Here is a 17,603-nt window from a genome sequence, read left to right on the forward strand (position 1 = left end):
ATCAGGAGCACAATGTGAAGCACCATGGAAGATGGAGAGGGCCAGGTAACACTGAGAAGGAAGAAGAGTCCTTCTCCAACGCACAGCCAGCTCTCCAGTGTCTGTGAGGTGTGTCAGCATCAGGTTCGACGGGGAGGCTTTCTTTCCATCTTACGGACAGTTAAGGACTTAAAAAAAAACCCTAAAGTCAGTATCTGTACATTGTCTGACACCATGGCTACATAGAGCCAGAGTATCACTTCCTAATATTGTTTAGTGAGATATCAGCAGATTCTGCCTCTGAATGAAGCCAGCTCAACCCCTTTGTTTTTGTCCTGTCTCAAGCTGGAAAAGCTGCAACTCCCTGGTCATTGACTAAGCAGAAATATTATATACCAGACTGCCACGGAATGAAGGGCTTAGTTGACTTGCAGCCTAAACCTGATGCCACAGGCCACTGGCCCTTCTACAGCAAAGAAATGATACTGACTGATTATGCAACAATCATTTACCCGCAGCCCCACTGTGGAAAACCACCAAGGGCTGCTGGGGATGTGCAGAGCACTGCCTCCTTTATGTTCTCTGCCACTTTTTATCACTCACTAATGACCAGAAGATGAAAGCAAGCTGGCTCTCAGGGATCCTGGAAGTTTGGAGACCTGACAGTGGGTATATATTTTGAAATAGTAATTTGTCTAGGGTAGGGTCATTGTATCTTGACGACTGTGACATTCTGTACTCAATTGTTTTCTATTGCGAGGTGCTGTCCTGGGACAGATGGACATTAGGAGGTTTTTTTGATCACTGATCCCCTCATCCACTGTGACAAGAAACGTTTTCAGACATTATCAGATGTGGGAAACATCACCCTACCTTCTGAGAAACACTGGTTTCTTGGAGAAGGTTTCTTGTTAAGACCTCATCATAAATAAACACAAGCTAAAATAAAAAGGGCCATGTGGGAACACTGATGGTTCTCACCCTGATTATTATGTAGAATATTCCTAAGTGTATGCACATAGCAAAAAGTATACTCACTGTGTACAAGAAAACAAAAGTCTTTCCACATCAGCAGCAGAGTAAGTTTTGTGAAGCCTTCTGCATCATATTCCACGACACCTCTAAGTAAGAACACACACAAACCCTCGTAAAAATAATATTCAACAGCAACAGAAGTAAGTTAAGACTATTTAAAAGGTGACTGAACTACAGACAGATTTAAGACATGCACACATCAAGAAGGGTCTAGGGTTTGGAACCAGAGTACTGAGGTTCATGTCACAACCTTGCCCTTTGCTATAGCTCATGACCTCACTCTCTTAACCTGTGGAGACTCAGCTTCCTCATCAGCAGGAAATTATGATATCGGTCAACTTTTTAAAAGAATTGCAAAAAAAAAAACAATGAGGATAAACCACAAAATGGAAACATCAGTCATCTCAGTTATGAGTAAAGAGACAATCTAAGAAACCAGTCAGCTGGGCATGATGTCACAGGCCTTTTATCCCAGCACTAGGGAGGCAGGGCCAGGTGGACCTTTGGATCTCTGTGAGTTTGAGGCCAGCCTGGTCTGCATCGCTACTTCCAGGCTGGGCTACAAAGTAAGACCCTGTCTCAAAATGAAACAAAATTTAAAATGAAACCAGGCTACAGATGACATTACAGTACCAAATGCCATCTGACTACCTGAACAGTGAGCTCAAGCATCACTTTATCCAGGGACCAAATAATGGTGACGCTGACAAGATAACTGGGATTGTACTGGAATTCTTGCACTGGTACCCTGGCTTCTGTCTTCCCAGCAAAGCAGCAACATCAGGGGCAAGTTCTGATGGAGTGTCAAGGGACAACAGTTCCTGACTTGCTGAGGGGGCTGGCAGAACCTGGTAGGTTAACCCCATCAATTTCCCACAAGAATGGAGTGGTAAATAATTTTACCACTCATTCATCAAAACATTGTTTGATGACAACATGAAGCATATACTGGGGACAGGAAAATACTCATTCACACAAGCAAGTCTCTGAAGCCTCTGAAGAGGTCTCTCTCCCCGTCTGATCAATAATGCTCTTGACAATTCCCAGTTTAATACAGGGACATTCCAGGACACATACAGGACATTCCAAGGACCAGGCAACCTGCTCAAGGGGTGTGGCTATCATTCGGATTTGACTTAAGCCAACAAGGCTTCCTTATAATTGGACAATTAACCCAATATTGTAACCATGGGATCTGAACTTTTTAGCCCCTATACCTCACAGGCAAAAACAAAATATAATGCCTTTTGCGCCTAAGCATATAATTCGGTAATTCAGTGGTAATCATTTGTAACTTAATAACCACATACTGGTAGTAATATATTATTAAACGTTGTGCATAATAAAATATGCAAAGCGTTTATTAAAATAGAATGACATTGAAAAACAAATGTAAATTCTTTTTCATTTCTTCTTATACCCAATGGATGTGTGTAGTAACCTTTGGGGTGTATACAACCCATTCTGAGATCATTGTGCTAGTTCCTTCATTTTCAATCACATATGCTAAAGATATCCTACTCAAAATTTAGATCAGTAATGTTTATTACCACTATTGTATAAAAATGCTCTCTCAAAATGGTCACCAATAAAGCAGAAAATAATTTTAATTATGAAAGACTTAGGTAAAAGACAGCCATGTTGCTTGATATTGATTTTTCTATTTAGGAGAGAAAAAAACGTCAAGCAGTCGGTGAGAGAACGGTCTGGCAGTTTCCCCAGCCGGAGTTCTGCTCATAACTGTGTTTGCTGTGAGAGCTTTACTCTTAGTTTCATTTGCTTTGACTTGCTCACTTGGTTTTATCTTCATTTACTTATTTGAAATTGAAATCTCAATTCTGTTTATATATTTCTATCATTTCCTAGTCATTTCTGAAGTAAGTAAGCAGAGTACTGAAGTCCCCAGGACCAAACACTGGGGAGGGTGCTCCACCTTTAAAGGTGCTGAGCCCCGGTGGAAGCTTACATGACCCCTGACAGCACTGAGAAGAAACAGCTGCAAACAGCATCGCTTCTGACATCCAGAGGGAAGGGCAGGCACACTGGGCAGCAGTGGGAAGAGCCACTCCATGCCTTCCTTGCAGTCAGACGCTCCCCACTCGCCTCTGTGCCATCTTCTAACTCCTCTGCAGCATTACTCGTCACTGTCAGAGGTAATATTAGATTTCCTTCCAGAATCTGTGAGGCACTGCAGCAGACCTGGATTTGGGGAGCTACAATGTCTGGCCCCTCTTCTGGATGTGGGACTTCACTGGATCAATAAACTTCCAAGTCTCAGGGCTACCTGCAATAACATGTGCCTGACTGAACCATCCTCGATGCCCATCATCAGCTGAGTGGACAACCAAAATGTGGTACACACAGACAATGGAATTTCATTTCTCTATAAAGGAGAATGAAATTCCAGGGCTTGTAGGAAAATGGAGAGAACTGGAAATCATTATGCTAAGCGAAATAAAGCAGACTCAGAAAAGACAAACACCACGTGTTTCCTCACCTCATGGAATCTGCTTTCAAATATGTGTGTGTAGGTCATGAAAGGAGAAAGAGCAGCACAAGAAGGGAGGAGAGGATGAGGAAGGATAGGTAATGGAATACATGTGGTAAGAAAGCAAAAAGGGAGGCTATTTGGGAGGAAAAAGGGCAAATAAGGAGAGAGTCAGGGGGTATGGGGAGGGTACTTAGAGGAGGAATAAGAACAATGTAGAGTAACGTATATATGGAAAATGCCATAATGAAACCCATTACTTACATGTTAACTTTTTTTTTTTAATTTTTTTTTTTTTTTGGTTTTTTCGAGACAGGGTTTCTCTGTAGCTTTGGAGCCTGTCCTGGAACTAGCTCTTGTAGACCAGGCTGGTCTCGAACTCACAGAGATCCGCCTGCCTCTGCCTCCCGAGTGCTGGGATTAAAGGCGTGCGCCACCACCGCCCGGCACATGTTAACTTAAAAACTGATTTTAAAATACATAGAAAAGAAAGAGCCCTGTTGGTCACCTCCAGACAACTAGAAGACAACGGAGATGAAGTGCAGTTCAAGCCACCCAAAGTTCCACAAGAAGCAGGCTTTACACCCATGCATGCATTCAGGGGACACTACCCTGATTGCTGTGTTTGGGAGAGGCATACTGATGCTCAGAGGACATACCTGGTTCTATTACTTGCTTAAGAACGCTAAAAGCTAAGTTATCCTGGCAGCTCTAGGGTAAGCACCGAAGCCAGAATGTCACAGAGAAGGTGTGACGTTCCCACATGTGAGAAGCAGTACACTGTTGGTGTGCAGTGTAAACAAGGGAGAACTTACGTGCCAAAGTGACTAAGAAAAGCAGCGATGTACTCTCTCCTTTTGTGATATCCTTGAATCACATACTGTACCTGGAATGGGAACCCAAAGCTGAGAATCAGTACAGCAAGGCTTAAAATGCTTTATTATGAAAAGTTGAGAGACTCCGAGCAGCCGAGGGAACAGGAGATGAACACCCATATTCCCACCCTATACTCAACAATGGTGGGTATTTTGCCTAGTGCCACATCCAGTTGTCTACTCCTCTGTCTATCAACCTATCCATCAATCTTGCTGAAACACTGCAAAGGAAATTAGAGACATCCTGACAGTTCGCCCCAAATACTTCATTTAGTATGCAGCTCCGCAGGAACCAGACATTCTCATAGGAAGCCCCAAACGCAGTTGTCACACCCAACAGGAACATTGTGATGTCATCTGCTACCCTGTCCATGTTCAGTTTTTCTTCAGAGCCCCCAAAACATTGTTTTCAAAGCAGTGTATAATTCAGGATTGAATATGTTATTTGTTCATATTTTAAAATCTTTTAATCACATAACAATAACACGTTGTGTATATGTGTATGTGTGCCTGCATGTATGTCCACACAAGCATGCTTAAATGGCATTGCCTTTCAAAGAGATTGGGTTAATTGTCTTATAGACTGTCTCAGTTTTCTGCTATCTTTATTGCCTGTATATTCCTATACGTTAGAAGCTAGAACTAAAGGTATAATTAGATCGGGTTAAAGGTTTTTGGCAAGAAATCTTGCTAGGTAATACTGGGCTTCAACATTTGAGGAAGTCACTCCATTGTAGAGGGATGTCTCCCTTGCCATACTGAGTGTATGATGTAGTATACATTCACAGACACACACCCCACTTCTCAGGGCAAGCAATCTGCTAGTTTATCTCTCAAAGCTTGGGAAGACTTGGTTCCCCATCAATTATTCACTTAATGGCTTTAGCATCAACTGAGAGATTTTTCTTTGAATTATTTCATTTGGGGTTGAAAAATGGTAATGTAAGAAAGTTCTATTATCCCTCTTATAATTGTCAGCAGACATTCTCCACAAAGATATTTCATCAAGAGGGGCTTTTGGTTATCTTGAACTCCGATTGAAAGGGTAAGATAAAATTAAAAGGGTAAGATAATACTTAATTCTTTCAAAAATCTTAATATTCAGAATAAGAAGTATTACAATGGACGATTTTATTTTGCATTTTTGTATATCATTGTTAGCATAAAAATGACAATTTCTACAAAATGTTAACTCATTATGCTAGGTAGCTGAAAGTAAGTTATTTATACAATATTTCTACCATAAAAACACATTCTTTTTAATAGTCTCACTGTGACTGAAAAAAAAAAAGAGACCCCATGGCAAAAAAACCAAAAAACAAAAAAACCTTCATTGACTTTAGCCATACCGCGTTCCCATGGCTAAGGAGAACTCAAGATAAAGTACTTAGCATAACCTTAACAAAAGTGGTCCCAATAGCCAGGCTCTACCTTAGAAAAGTAAAACAATTCTATTTATATAATAGCGGTTTATGTCAATTTAGAAAAACAGTGCTTACTTTGCAGGCTTAATGCAAGATCAGATGTTATTTTCAGAAAAGAAAAACAGATGATAACTTTGCTTAAGTGGCTTTGTTTAAAAAAAGGATGAAAACAGTTCTGTGTACTTGATTTTAAAAACAGAAAAGCATTTTAACAGAAACCCACAACAAAACTGGCTATAAAGATAGATTCCGATGTAATTATGGAAACTCATTTGAAGAGACTGCTCCTAAAAGCAGCCCATGTGTCCTCGTTTAGAACAGAAGAACACCAATTTTAAAGACAAGCAAAATTAATGAAAGGGAACCAGATAAGAAAAACACTGATTCTTATATTTCTGAGAAAACGATATTCTATTTTTTTTTTTTTGTTGAGGAAAATGTATGACTAGAAATTAATCTTAATTGGGAGTTTTACAAAGCTTTGCTTCTCAGTTCTGGACGACACAATTTACATTTTTCTCTAAAATTCCGGAACATAGATTTAAAGGCAGTGCGAAGCCCCAGAATGTAAATAAGAATCCTGCCCTCTACTTTGGCTTGGAGGGGAACAGGGAGGCGGGGATGGGGGTGTTGTCTCAGCAAAAGCCACCACACCATGAAGCTAAGTGCCTTGGAATCTGGGCCAGTACCACATACTGTAGCCTTGCCAGATTTCAGTTTCTCTGACATTTAAAAATTGATACTGAAGCCTCTGAAATATTATTGTTCTTTAAAAATATGTCCTATAGAGAAATGAACTATCTTCTGAATGAGAGAGATAAACAAAAGATCTATTTTCTCAGCCAATATGAACGAGTCAACAGGAACAAAGAAAACAACACTTTGGCAATGAAGCCAACTGAGTCATAGTCCATATGGGATGGGAAAGAGGCAGGGCTAATATCTCGTGCATTAATATCTCTAGTTTTCAGCTAAATATATTGGCTGGATATTAACAAGTATATGCTCACACTTTTGGGAAATAGTTGATGACCACCATTACAGTAAACTCAGCTTTGTGTTCATGAATAAAACCAAGGGAAAACTTTAGAAAATCCAATATGGTGGAAGACCAGCTGACCTGGAATTCTTGCCCCTAGAGGAACAAAATCCCTGGTCAATTGCTCCTAGGCATGACAAGAATGAAGGACAGATAATTAAGGGCTGAGATAAGAAAGTTGAAAAGAAGGCTGTTTTAAAGAATTATCCTAACATTGGCTGGCTGTAGACATGTGCCTACACCAGATGACTGGGGAGAAGGGGGCTCACAAATGTAAAACCCTAAGAAGGCACAAGATGCATCAAAAATGCAGGGGATATGGAAATTCCTCTAGAGTTGACATAAGTCACCATAATGAAGGGGAAGAGATGAAGATAAGACAAGCAGTGGGAGCTGGGCCCTCAGAAAAGGGAAAGGAAGAGGAAGACAATAAGGAGGGACAGATGCACTGTCCTCAGAGTAGGCAAGCAGAGGCTGCGAGCACAGAGGTTTTGTGAAGCTTTATTCTCCTTAGTGTCTCCTGCAGCAGATCTGACACCAGCAGACAGCAACTAAGGCAGCTCTTCAGTGTTAATGGCTCTTAGGCATCTGCCTGGCAGTCTTCCACAGGAGGTTGCACAGGCCTGGTTATTTGTAATTAAAAGGCTACTGCCTAGTATCCCTCACCCTGACAGCTCTCCAGGAATGAACGCTCTTCGAGGGCTGGTGGTCAAAGACCGGTAAGAGTTTGTTCGGCAGGCCAACCTAAGACAGGCACAATCCAGTTGCTGAGCCCTCCTGAGGCAGGGTCAACAAGGCCCGAGCAAAGAACTCCGGCTCCTGCTGAGCGCCCTATGTGATAAATCAAAAAGGGTGGATATGTGGGAAGATAAGCCCTGCCGGACCAAAAGCAGCCAACCTGGAGTCTGCCTGGAGTTGTCAAAGGTCCCGTCTGTGCCTAGCCAATGCGAGACAAACATGAAATGTCAACTGTCAACGGTCATCCAGGTTGGGTGCTGGGAGGGTATATAAGTTTTTCCCCATTATTAAACAAATGAGTCTGCTTCAAATCTTCTACCTGACTTCCAGCATCTGTGGTTGTTGACATAGGGCCATTTTACCCCCTCCCCTGAGAAAGACGTTAGGACCTAGCAACAATGGAGCATGAACCATTAAGGAGGAACTCTTACAAGTCACAGGCCAGGGACTTGCTTTTACCTTGTTGGTGAGCAGGTGGCAAACTTGAGGCACATAATCAATGAGACATCCTCCTCCTGGGAAAGCAGGGATGTGAAGAGCTGAGGAGCCTCCGAGTGCACTGAAAGGACAGAAGCACAAAGGACTGGTCTTAGAGCCGAGGCAAGCAAGGCAGGGCATGACGCCTCAAGCACACTTGGCGTCACACCACAGCCTGGCTGCCAGTTGACTTGGGTTAATGGGATTAGGAATATGAGCTTCACATTATCATTAAATGCCTATATTTTAATTCATTCTGCTGCACTAACAAGAGTTCAATATTTATGGCTTTTGATTACTGGTTAAATATACATATAATGTAGAAAACTAAAGTAAGAGCCAGGCAACTCACAGCTTACTCAGAGAAATAATCATTGGTATTACATAATTTCCAAAACAGGTAAACTAATTTGGACAGTTTCCTGGAATTGATTGATTGCAGTGAGCTTTTGGCTTGTATATACAGGACAGCTCCTTAACCATTTGTTAAATTGTATAAAAGGAAAATAGTCTGCAGGCAATCCTCCCAGTATCTCTCCTCTCCCCTCCTTTATCTATCTCTCTCACATTCTTATTCTGTGTTTGAATTGTGTCATTCTGGAAAAAAGGCCACAAACAAAAACTGCTTATGGTGCTGTAAAGAAAGAGGTATGAAGAAATCTACTCTTGCTGCCAGGCTCATTTCTCTGGTTATCAAGAACTGATACTGTTGCTCTTCCATCACATCGTCTAATTTAGCCTTCCCTACAGCTTGAAGAGAGAATTACTGTAACCTTATAGGAAGGAAAGCAAGGCTTGGAGGGCATAGGTTTGCACAACTAGTCAGTGGTCAAACCAAAATTAGAAGGCGGGTCTATATGCTTGCACTAGCACCCCTGATTTTGCTGACATACTTTGCTTCCTGAGAGGAGGGTGAATTTAATCATAAAGGGCTACAGGGTTGGGAAGAACAGCTGGTGTGGCTGCCTGAAGTCCTCAGGGCAGGACGTTGATGAGGAGAAAGCTCCTGAGGCACTCGGGATGATCACTGAAGCAGATACGGAAGTGCAGGGCTATCTCCAGGAGCACTCATCCGCAGAGCAGGTGGGCCAGCATTCCTCTTTATCCTCATACTTCAGCACTCACCCACCTCTCAACAACCAGATTTGCCTGATTTGGGATGTGATGAACTGACCATTCTTGGTATTTACCTTTGAACCACTTAGCTGTTAGATGTTATGAAAAAGAATTTTAACTGGGCTCATTTTAAAAGAATGCTTGTGATAGGCAGTGGTGGCACACACCTTTAATCCCAGTACTCAGGAGGCAGGGGAAGGTGATCTTTGTGAGTTCGAAGCCAGCCTGATCTACACAGCAAATTCCAGGACAGCCAGGGCTGTTACACAGAGAAACCCTGTCTTGAAAAACAAAACAAAACAAAACAGAAAAGATGCTAGCTTCACCACTCGTTTGACTCAGGGCTTTCTTAGCGTGCCAGGATACACGACCTAAGATCCAGTGTCACACACTGATAAGTGCTGCTGATTCATATGCCGATACCCACATCGTGGGTAAATATTTAACAGGCTGGTTAGAGCCTGAATGTTGCCCGGATCATGGGAATAAACAAAGACTGATGCGATGAAATAAAAACACTATTATATTTTCAAAGGATAGAAGGTAGAAGTAATGGTTTGTGAGCGCCAATCATTTGATACTGATGAGCTAGCAACAACAATACTGTGCTTAACATATGGAAAACTCACCCTGTGCAGAGGAGATTCCGGGGCTTACTAGTTCAGATACTGTCAAGGACTTGGGGCTGGTGGGGAGAAGGCAGGACCAACCCCTAAATAGCAGGCTACTTGTAAAGCTGAGCTGGGCAAATTGCCGCTCCTTCTGATCTCTGCAGAGAGCACTGAGAGATGGGTGAGAGGGTGAGGAAGTTCTGTGGGGATGGCAGGGCTCAGGTTGAATCTGGGAGAGGGGCAAAAGCAATGTTTTGATGAAGAAGCACCTTATGGGTCAATTTTCATGGATTGAAACTTGAAGTGCTAATTCTTAGAGATGAAACTAAATTGGTATGTATAAATTTGAAAGTCAGAGTTTGAAAATCTTTTCATCCAGCAGAGTTAGTTGAAAAGAACAAAAGGTAACCAAAAAGGCAATTCCAGCTATCTCCTCAGCTCTAAAAGAGAATCAGAGCAACTGTTTCTGACAATTAACAGATTCGTTTTCATGCAAATGAAACTGATAGACTCGTTGGTGAATCTCAGTCAGGGTGTCTCTGCTACTGAAGGCCTGACTTGGCTGCAGTGTGACAACATAAGGGAATTATTTTGATATGACAAAATGCAGGGAGCCAGCCTGTCTGAAAGCCTGACTTAGGACAATGGGCTTTGACACTGACCCTCAAGGAAACAGCAACTCCCAAGTAAAATGAAGAAAATATCTTTTGGATGGGAGAAACCCAGGTTGGTGAGGGACACACAGTCATGGTTCTTGCCCCTATAGAGTTCTCTCAACTCAAGCATCTCCTGGATACGACAGAGATAATACTGTTCTTAAAACAGATCATCACTAGCTGGGCGGTGGTGGCGCACGCCTTTAATCCCAGCACTCGGGAGGCAGAGGCAGGCGGATCTCTGTGAGTTCGAGGCCAGCCTGGTCTACAAGAGCTTGTTCCAGGACAGGCTCCAAAACTATAAAGAAACCTTGTCTTGAAAAACAACAACAACAAAAACAAAGCAAAACAAAACAAAAAACAAGCAAAAAACAGACCATCATTCAACACAGTAAAAGGATTAAATTAACAACAAGGGTTATATTAATATTCAAACATCACCAAGCACTCCAAAAGAAAATACTAGAATGGCTCTGAGCTGAGTATTCCATGCCTAGTGGTAAGGACAGACCCTTTCAGGGACACCTGGGACCATCCTCTGATAATGCTCTTGACTTGGGTTTTGAGGGACTGGGAGCTCTCCAGGCTGCCTTCTCCACAGCATAGTTGTGACGAGTGTGGAAGGTACATGCATGGAAACGGGAAGCAGGCTGCCTATAGCTCCAAGCTGAAGGAAAGATGACAGGAATACTGCCAACAAATATCAACAGTCTGCTTAACATTTTAAAGGTGTCATTTCCCCAAATAAACATGTGACCAGGACACCACAGCAAATCCCTCTAAGGCAGAGGAATGCCAGGGCACTCCATGGTATCAGAGTATATTTTCTGGAGTCATGCCAGGACAGTTGTTACAAGACACTGATGTTTAATGGGTACCTATTTTGGCCAGGCATTTTATAATATCTAAACTCTATAATAACCCTGACAACCAGACTTAACTAGACCCATTCACAGGTGAAAAAAGTGAGGTTCAATGTTTCAGTATCTTATCCAAAAAGATCAATTACAATGCACAATTACATTACAATGTGATCTCGTCCTGGTTCCAGAGCCTATGTCCTGTTTCATTAAGAATTCTTTTATAGAAAGACATGTCTGTCTTTTGTATGGGTGTTTTGCTTGCATGTTTGTCTGTGTATAAAGTGCATGCCTGGAGCCTGAAGAGGGCTTAGGATACCCTGGAAGTGCAGTTACAGATGGCTGTGAGCTGCCATGTGGCTGTTGAGGACTCAGGTCCTCTTGAAGAGTAGCAAGTGCTCTTCCCTCTCCCTGGCCCCAATACTGAATGCTTTACAGATTACTCCTTATTTAATCGCATCACTCTGGAGACAGAGGCAGGTGGATGTCTGTGAGTTTGAGGCCTGCCTGATCTACAAAGAGAGAACAGCCAGGGCTACAAAGAGAAACTCTGTCTCAGGGGAAAAAAAGATTACTCCCTAAACTGGGGATGGTGGTGCACTCTGTAATCTCAGGACTTAGAAGGCTGAGGTGGGGGAATCTGTGTGAGTTTGAGGTTAGCTGAGGATATGCAGTGAGTTCTGGGCAAACCTGGGCTACAGTGCAGGTCTTGGTCTTGAAGAACAGCCCCCCCTAAGGAAACGTCTGTTCCTTACCTATATACTAACAGCAGTAAGTGATCAAAACCGTCTGTAATGGCTCTACCCATCGTTTATCACCTTGTTTGCCATCTTGTTCTCCTTAGTCTAACATGTCACAGCTGACCTAGCAGGATTAGAATAACCATATAAATAGCACACACATATCCAGACACACGGACACGTTTTTTAGGTCTGTTGTTAGCCCTTACTTCACTTTATGGTTTCATTTCAATTTAAAGTCATATCAAGAGTCTCTTGGTCCTCAGTTAAGAAAATTAAAACACCATCCTGAGTGAGGTAACCCAGGCCCAAATAGATGAACATGGGATGTACTCACTCATAATTGGTTTCTAGCCATAAATAAAGGACATCGAGCCTATAATACATAAAAAATCCTAGAGAAGCTATATAAGAAGGTGAACCCAAAGAAAAACATATAGTTATCCTCCTGGATATTGGAAGTAGACAAGATTGCTGGACAAAAAATGGGAACATTGGGGTGGGGTGGGATGGGGGATAGGGGGATGGGGAGAGAAAAGTGTGAAGTGGAGGATGGGAAGAGCTTGGGGGAATAGGATGGTTGGGATATAGGAAGGGTGGATATGGGAACAAGGAATTATATATCTTAATTAAGGGAGCCATTCTAGGGTTGGCAGAGACTTGACTCTAGAGGGGTTCCCAGGTGTCCAGGAAGACGCCACCAGCTAGTTCCTTGGGCAGCTGAGGAGAGGGAGCCAGAAATGTCCAGATCCTATTGCCATACTCATGAATATCTTGCATATCACCATAGAACCTTCACCTGGCATTGGATGGAGAAAATGACAGAGCCCCACATAGGAGCACCGGACTGAGCTCTCAAGGTCCTGATGAGGAGCAAAAGGAGGGAGATCATGAGCAAGGAAGCCAGGACCGTGAGGAGTGCGTTTACCCATTGAGATGGTGGGACAGATATAACGGGAAACCACCAAGTCCAGTTGGAATGGGTCTGATGAAACAGGGGACCAAACCGGACTCTCTGAATGTGGCTGACGGTGGAGGAGGACTGAGAAACCAAGGACAACGGCAATGAACATGACCTCTACAGCATGGACGGGCTCACTGTGAGCCTTGTCAGTTTGGTTGCTCACCTTCCTGGACTTAGGGGGAGCTGGGAGGACCTTGGACTTAACATAGTGAAGGGAACCCTGATGGCTCTTTGTCTTTGGAGAGGGGTGGAGTGGGGGTATGGGTGGAAGGGAGGGGAGGGAAGGGGGAGGAGGAGGAGAGGAGATGGAAATCTTTAATAAAAAAAAAAAGGAAAAAAAAGAAAAGAAAATTAGGGTCTAACACAATATGGAAAGATCCTATTGTGCATGAGAGAAGAAGAAGATATAAGACAGATCAGAATGAGTCGGGGAGCCACACTGGGTGGGAAGCTCCCAGTGGCATTGGTGCAGGGCTGTCTACACAAGTCTGTAGTAAAGCTAAACATATTCCATTGCTTACTCGGAATACTGTATTCTATTTCTTGCTTCTCAATTTTAGAGAAACAGATAAAAATGGAAATGTTCTGAGATAATGACGATGATCAGGCACCCAGAAAATGTTCCTCTTTGGAGCAAAGTCTGAAGAAACTTAAACTGTTGGATTCAATTTCTTAGATGTTTATGGAATTATTAAAAGGACAACTAAAAAGATGAAGACAAACGTTGTGGGTCCTGTCAATTGGCTGTTCTCTGCTTAGGAAAAGTATGCATGAAAAGAACTCCAATGGCAGCCAAAGGGAGTTAGTCTGCACATGCACGCCCCGTGGCACAGAAGGCAGACTAACTCCACTTCCTGAACACTGACCACGCATGCATCATGCTCTACATCAGGAGTGGGGCAATGGCCAACTTGATTTTTAATCTGAATTTAGAATCGCTATGGGAACAAATCTCTGGGTATATTTCGGAGAAGTTCTCTAGAATAGAATAATTCTAATGTGGGCAGTAGCATTCCATGGGCTAGTGTCCTGGACTGGATAGGAAGGAAAGAGATCTAAGCACAAGTAGCCATGCTCGGGTTTCTGACTGTGGACACAATGTAACCAGCACCTCCTGCTCCCTCCTTGCCATGATGGACTGTATGCCTTTAAACTGTAAGCCAAAGCAACCCCTTCCTTCCTTCAATTGCTTTTGCTCCAGGGACCAAAAATTAATGAACACACGAAGGGCTATTCTATCTTACAAATGAGAAGGCTGGATGGTGAATAAGCCACAGAACCCCTCTAAGGCGCACAAGGTGGTGGTGATGGAGACACATCTAACTCCGGTGTTAATCTGCTCCACTCCAGGTTTTCGGTTACCACATCTGGCACTTCAAAATTCCCCAACACACAGACCCAATCTCTGCTTCTATATGGAGCTTGAGTGTGTCAGGTGATGACAAAGTCCTTGAGGCTTTTTCCAGGAAACCTTACTAAACTTAACCAAGTACCAGATCTGAAGCAAAAAAGAGAGCCTTTCTTATTCCAGTTAAAAAGAAACTCTTGGGAACCTAAGACAGCTACACAGACCAGATCAGCAGATCCGAGGCCCTGACCCTTGCCAGTGGAATGCAAGCAAGAAACTTGTGCTTTTAAAGGATACAGAGATGGGACTACGTTAATTGCAAACAGTCTGTCTAGCAACAGGAGCCCTAACCAAGGCTTTGTTCAGTAACACGCTTTCTTAAATTGGTTAGGCATTTCACAAAAGCCTTTAAGGGGCAGTAATTTTTTTTTTTTTTTTTTTTTTTTTTTTTTGGTTTTTCAAGACAGGGTTTCTCTGCAGCTTTTTTAGAGCCTGTCCTGGAACTAGCTCTTGTAGACCAGGCTGGCCTCGAACTCACAGAGATCCGCCTGCCTCTGCCTCCCGAGTGCTGGGATTAAAGGCGTGCGCCACCACCGCCCGGCAAGGGGCAGTAATCTTAACAGATGTCCGCCATCAGGATTCTGTCAGCATGTGAAAAGGCACTTTAAGGAAAGACCCCAAAACAATAATGGGCTTGGTAGACGTCCTAGGGAGACTTGGTAGAAATGACTTAGACGCCAGGCCTCTAAAGACACAACAAGGGAAGGTTGGAGAAAGTTCTTCCCTTGCTGCAGCACCTACTCCTGGCCTATGACAATTCTATCACAATGTTTAAAAGTAATAAAATATTACTGGTCAGGAATGAATAAATTTACTTTCAATCTGTTATACATTTACGAATCTGCACTGCCCCAGGATGGCTTAACGCTCCCGTATTGTGTGGAGCCAGGTTACTTTTTCTATGAACTAGCTTTGAAACATTTTTATTGGATGCATTCAGTAGTTACTCAAACCTAATTTATCTTTTCCCAACAACTCCTCACCTCACAAAAACATAGGTTTGAAGGGTATCCAAAGGCAGATGCAGAGAACAAGAGGCAAACCTTTGCCCCAGAGGAGGGAGCATCCACCTGCTTCTGGCTCAGCAGTGTTTGCTGAAGGCTCCTAGGACATGCACAGGCATTACCTGCCCTGGGCTCACAGGACTAATGTAGAGGTTGCTGGAGCCTGGCCTGCATACCCAAATGAAAAGACACCAGAAAATGAGATTAGCCCAGGAACTGGCGCTCTTCACTTTATAGTTTGTTTTTCCGGTGCCCTTTGCTTGATTTCTTACATCAGCCTCACAATGTAGTTGAGTGCTCAAACAGCACCAGAGAGGAGAAAGTTGAGGTCGGGGTGTGGAGAGAACCTACCAAAACTGGAAACGAAACTGGGCTTGAAAAGTTTCTCTGCACTAGTAGTTTCCGTGTTTGTTTAAGAATAATCTGGGGAGCGTGTTAAAGATTCACAAACCCAGGCCCCACCCTAGAGAAGGCAATGAAGGTATTAGGTCTGGCGGGTCTGAGATGGGGTCACCTTCCCAGCCCACTCAGGCAGTGCAGTGCACACCGCTGCAGCTGGCGTTCTTCACTCTGACCATGTTCAGACACGGGATCTCCCCAGGCAGAGATGGGGAGAGCAAATCTACCTTCCAACCCAGAAGCATCAGGAGTGTCTGAAAGGAACTGCCATGAGCGTTAGGTCAGACTGGATTACACAGTAAGTCTCAGGCCTGCCAAAACCACATACTGAGACTCTGTCCCCCCGCCCCCAACCCAAACCCAAGCCAAAGCAAAACAAATACAACCACCACCAACAAACAAGGCGGAGAAGGGTACTGAGATGTCTTGGCAGTTAAGAACACCGGCTATTCTTGCAGAGAACCCAGGTTTAGTTTCCAGAATCCACACTGGATAGCTCACAACCACCTGTAACTCCAGTTCTAGAGGCTATGACACCCTCTTCTAGTCCCCATGGGCATCTGATTGTACATGGTTACATATACTTACTCCTAGTATATACATCTACATTAAAACAACCAAGAAAAAACCCCACCAGCAAGGCAAAATTTTGAATCAAAAGCAGGGAATTCATTGCAGATGGCAGACCATGTGTCTTGGGCCATCCGGAGAGAGACATAACTCCTCAGACTGGGCAGGCTACCTACCAAGCAGAGGACTGTGCCTAGAGAGGAAACAAGAAGGATGATGGCTGATCCAGATGCCTACGTATGGTAAATTAGAAACAAAATGAGGTTAAGAAAAGCTATGTTTAGTCCCAGAGGGAGTGAGATTGTAGAGATAAAGAACTCAGGGCTTCTAGAATGAATCACCAGCAACCTTATTACTTAACTTTCTCCTTTGTTCTGACAACTTCCAAATCTATAACTCTAGATCAGACTGGTATTATAATCAGGACCCAGATAATATACTTCAATGTGTTGGAAGCAAACCCTGCCTAATCAATCAGCTGTTCCTGCATGCATCCCACTTCAGTAATGACAACTCTTGCCTCTTAGTTCCTCAATGGAAAGCCTCAGCCACCACTCCCACCCCCTTGCCTCTTCTCTCATAGGCCATATTCAGTGAGCCGGGACCAACTCTCTACCACTGCCCATCTAGGACTGTTCCCACTATTCTCTTCCCAGTCAAGTTTGGGGTTTTCTCCCTCCTTCTCTTCAATGCCGTCTTCTCACTGAACCTGGCTGTACCCTTTTCTGTTGTGCTTCTTCCTAAGGCCTGTACCCCCAAAAGACACCCTGTTTGCTATACTAATTTGCCATTGACTTTCCTGACCATTATTTATTAGAATGCAAATTCTTCCAGAATGGGGAACTTTGTGAATTTGTTTACATGAGTAACCCCAGAAACAAGAATAATGACAAGCTGTACTGGGTTTCCAATAAATATTTGTAGTATAAGTTGAACATTCTTAACCTGAAAAACTGAAATCCCAAATGCTGCAAAACTGGTAGCTTTTTAAGTGGCAACTGATGCCCGGTGGAGGATTCCATGCCCAATCTCACCCAACAAGCTGCAGGTAAAACACAGGCACAGGGCTGAGGAGATAGCTCAGTGGGGTAAGTGTAGTTTGCTGAGCGAGTATGAAAACCCTAATTCAAACCCCCGACTCAGACATGAAGACTGGGTATGGCTGCATATGCTTGTAACCCAAGCGCTGTGGGTGGCTGAGATAGGAGGACCACTGGGGC

The 17,603-nt window shown here is 43.3% G+C and overlaps 1 protein-coding gene across 2 annotated transcripts in view; it reads right to left on the reverse strand.

The window, feature by feature from the left end:
- Babam2 (BRISC and BRCA1 A complex member 2) overlaps positions 1-17,603 on the reverse strand; it is a 381,270-nt gene that overhangs the window by 74,148 nt on the left and 289,519 nt on the right. For both annotated transcript variants that reach the window (XM_038320567.2, XM_038320568.2), the window contains exons 8-10: positions 8,038-8,137; positions 4,318-4,388; positions 1,018-1,100 (exon numbers count right to left, since the gene is read on the reverse strand). In XM_038320567.2, the coding sequence (XP_038176495.1) occupies positions 1,018-1,100; positions 4,318-4,388; positions 8,038-8,137 (254 nt within the window). The remainder of the gene's footprint in view (positions 1-1,017; positions 1,101-4,317; positions 4,389-8,037; positions 8,138-17,603) is intronic.

The sequence above is a fragment of the Arvicola amphibius genome, chromosome 2, assembly GCF_903992535.2.
Source record: "Arvicola amphibius chromosome 2, mArvAmp1.2, whole genome shotgun sequence".
Classification (NCBI taxonomy): domain Eukaryota; kingdom Metazoa; phylum Chordata; class Mammalia; order Rodentia; family Cricetidae; genus Arvicola; species Arvicola amphibius.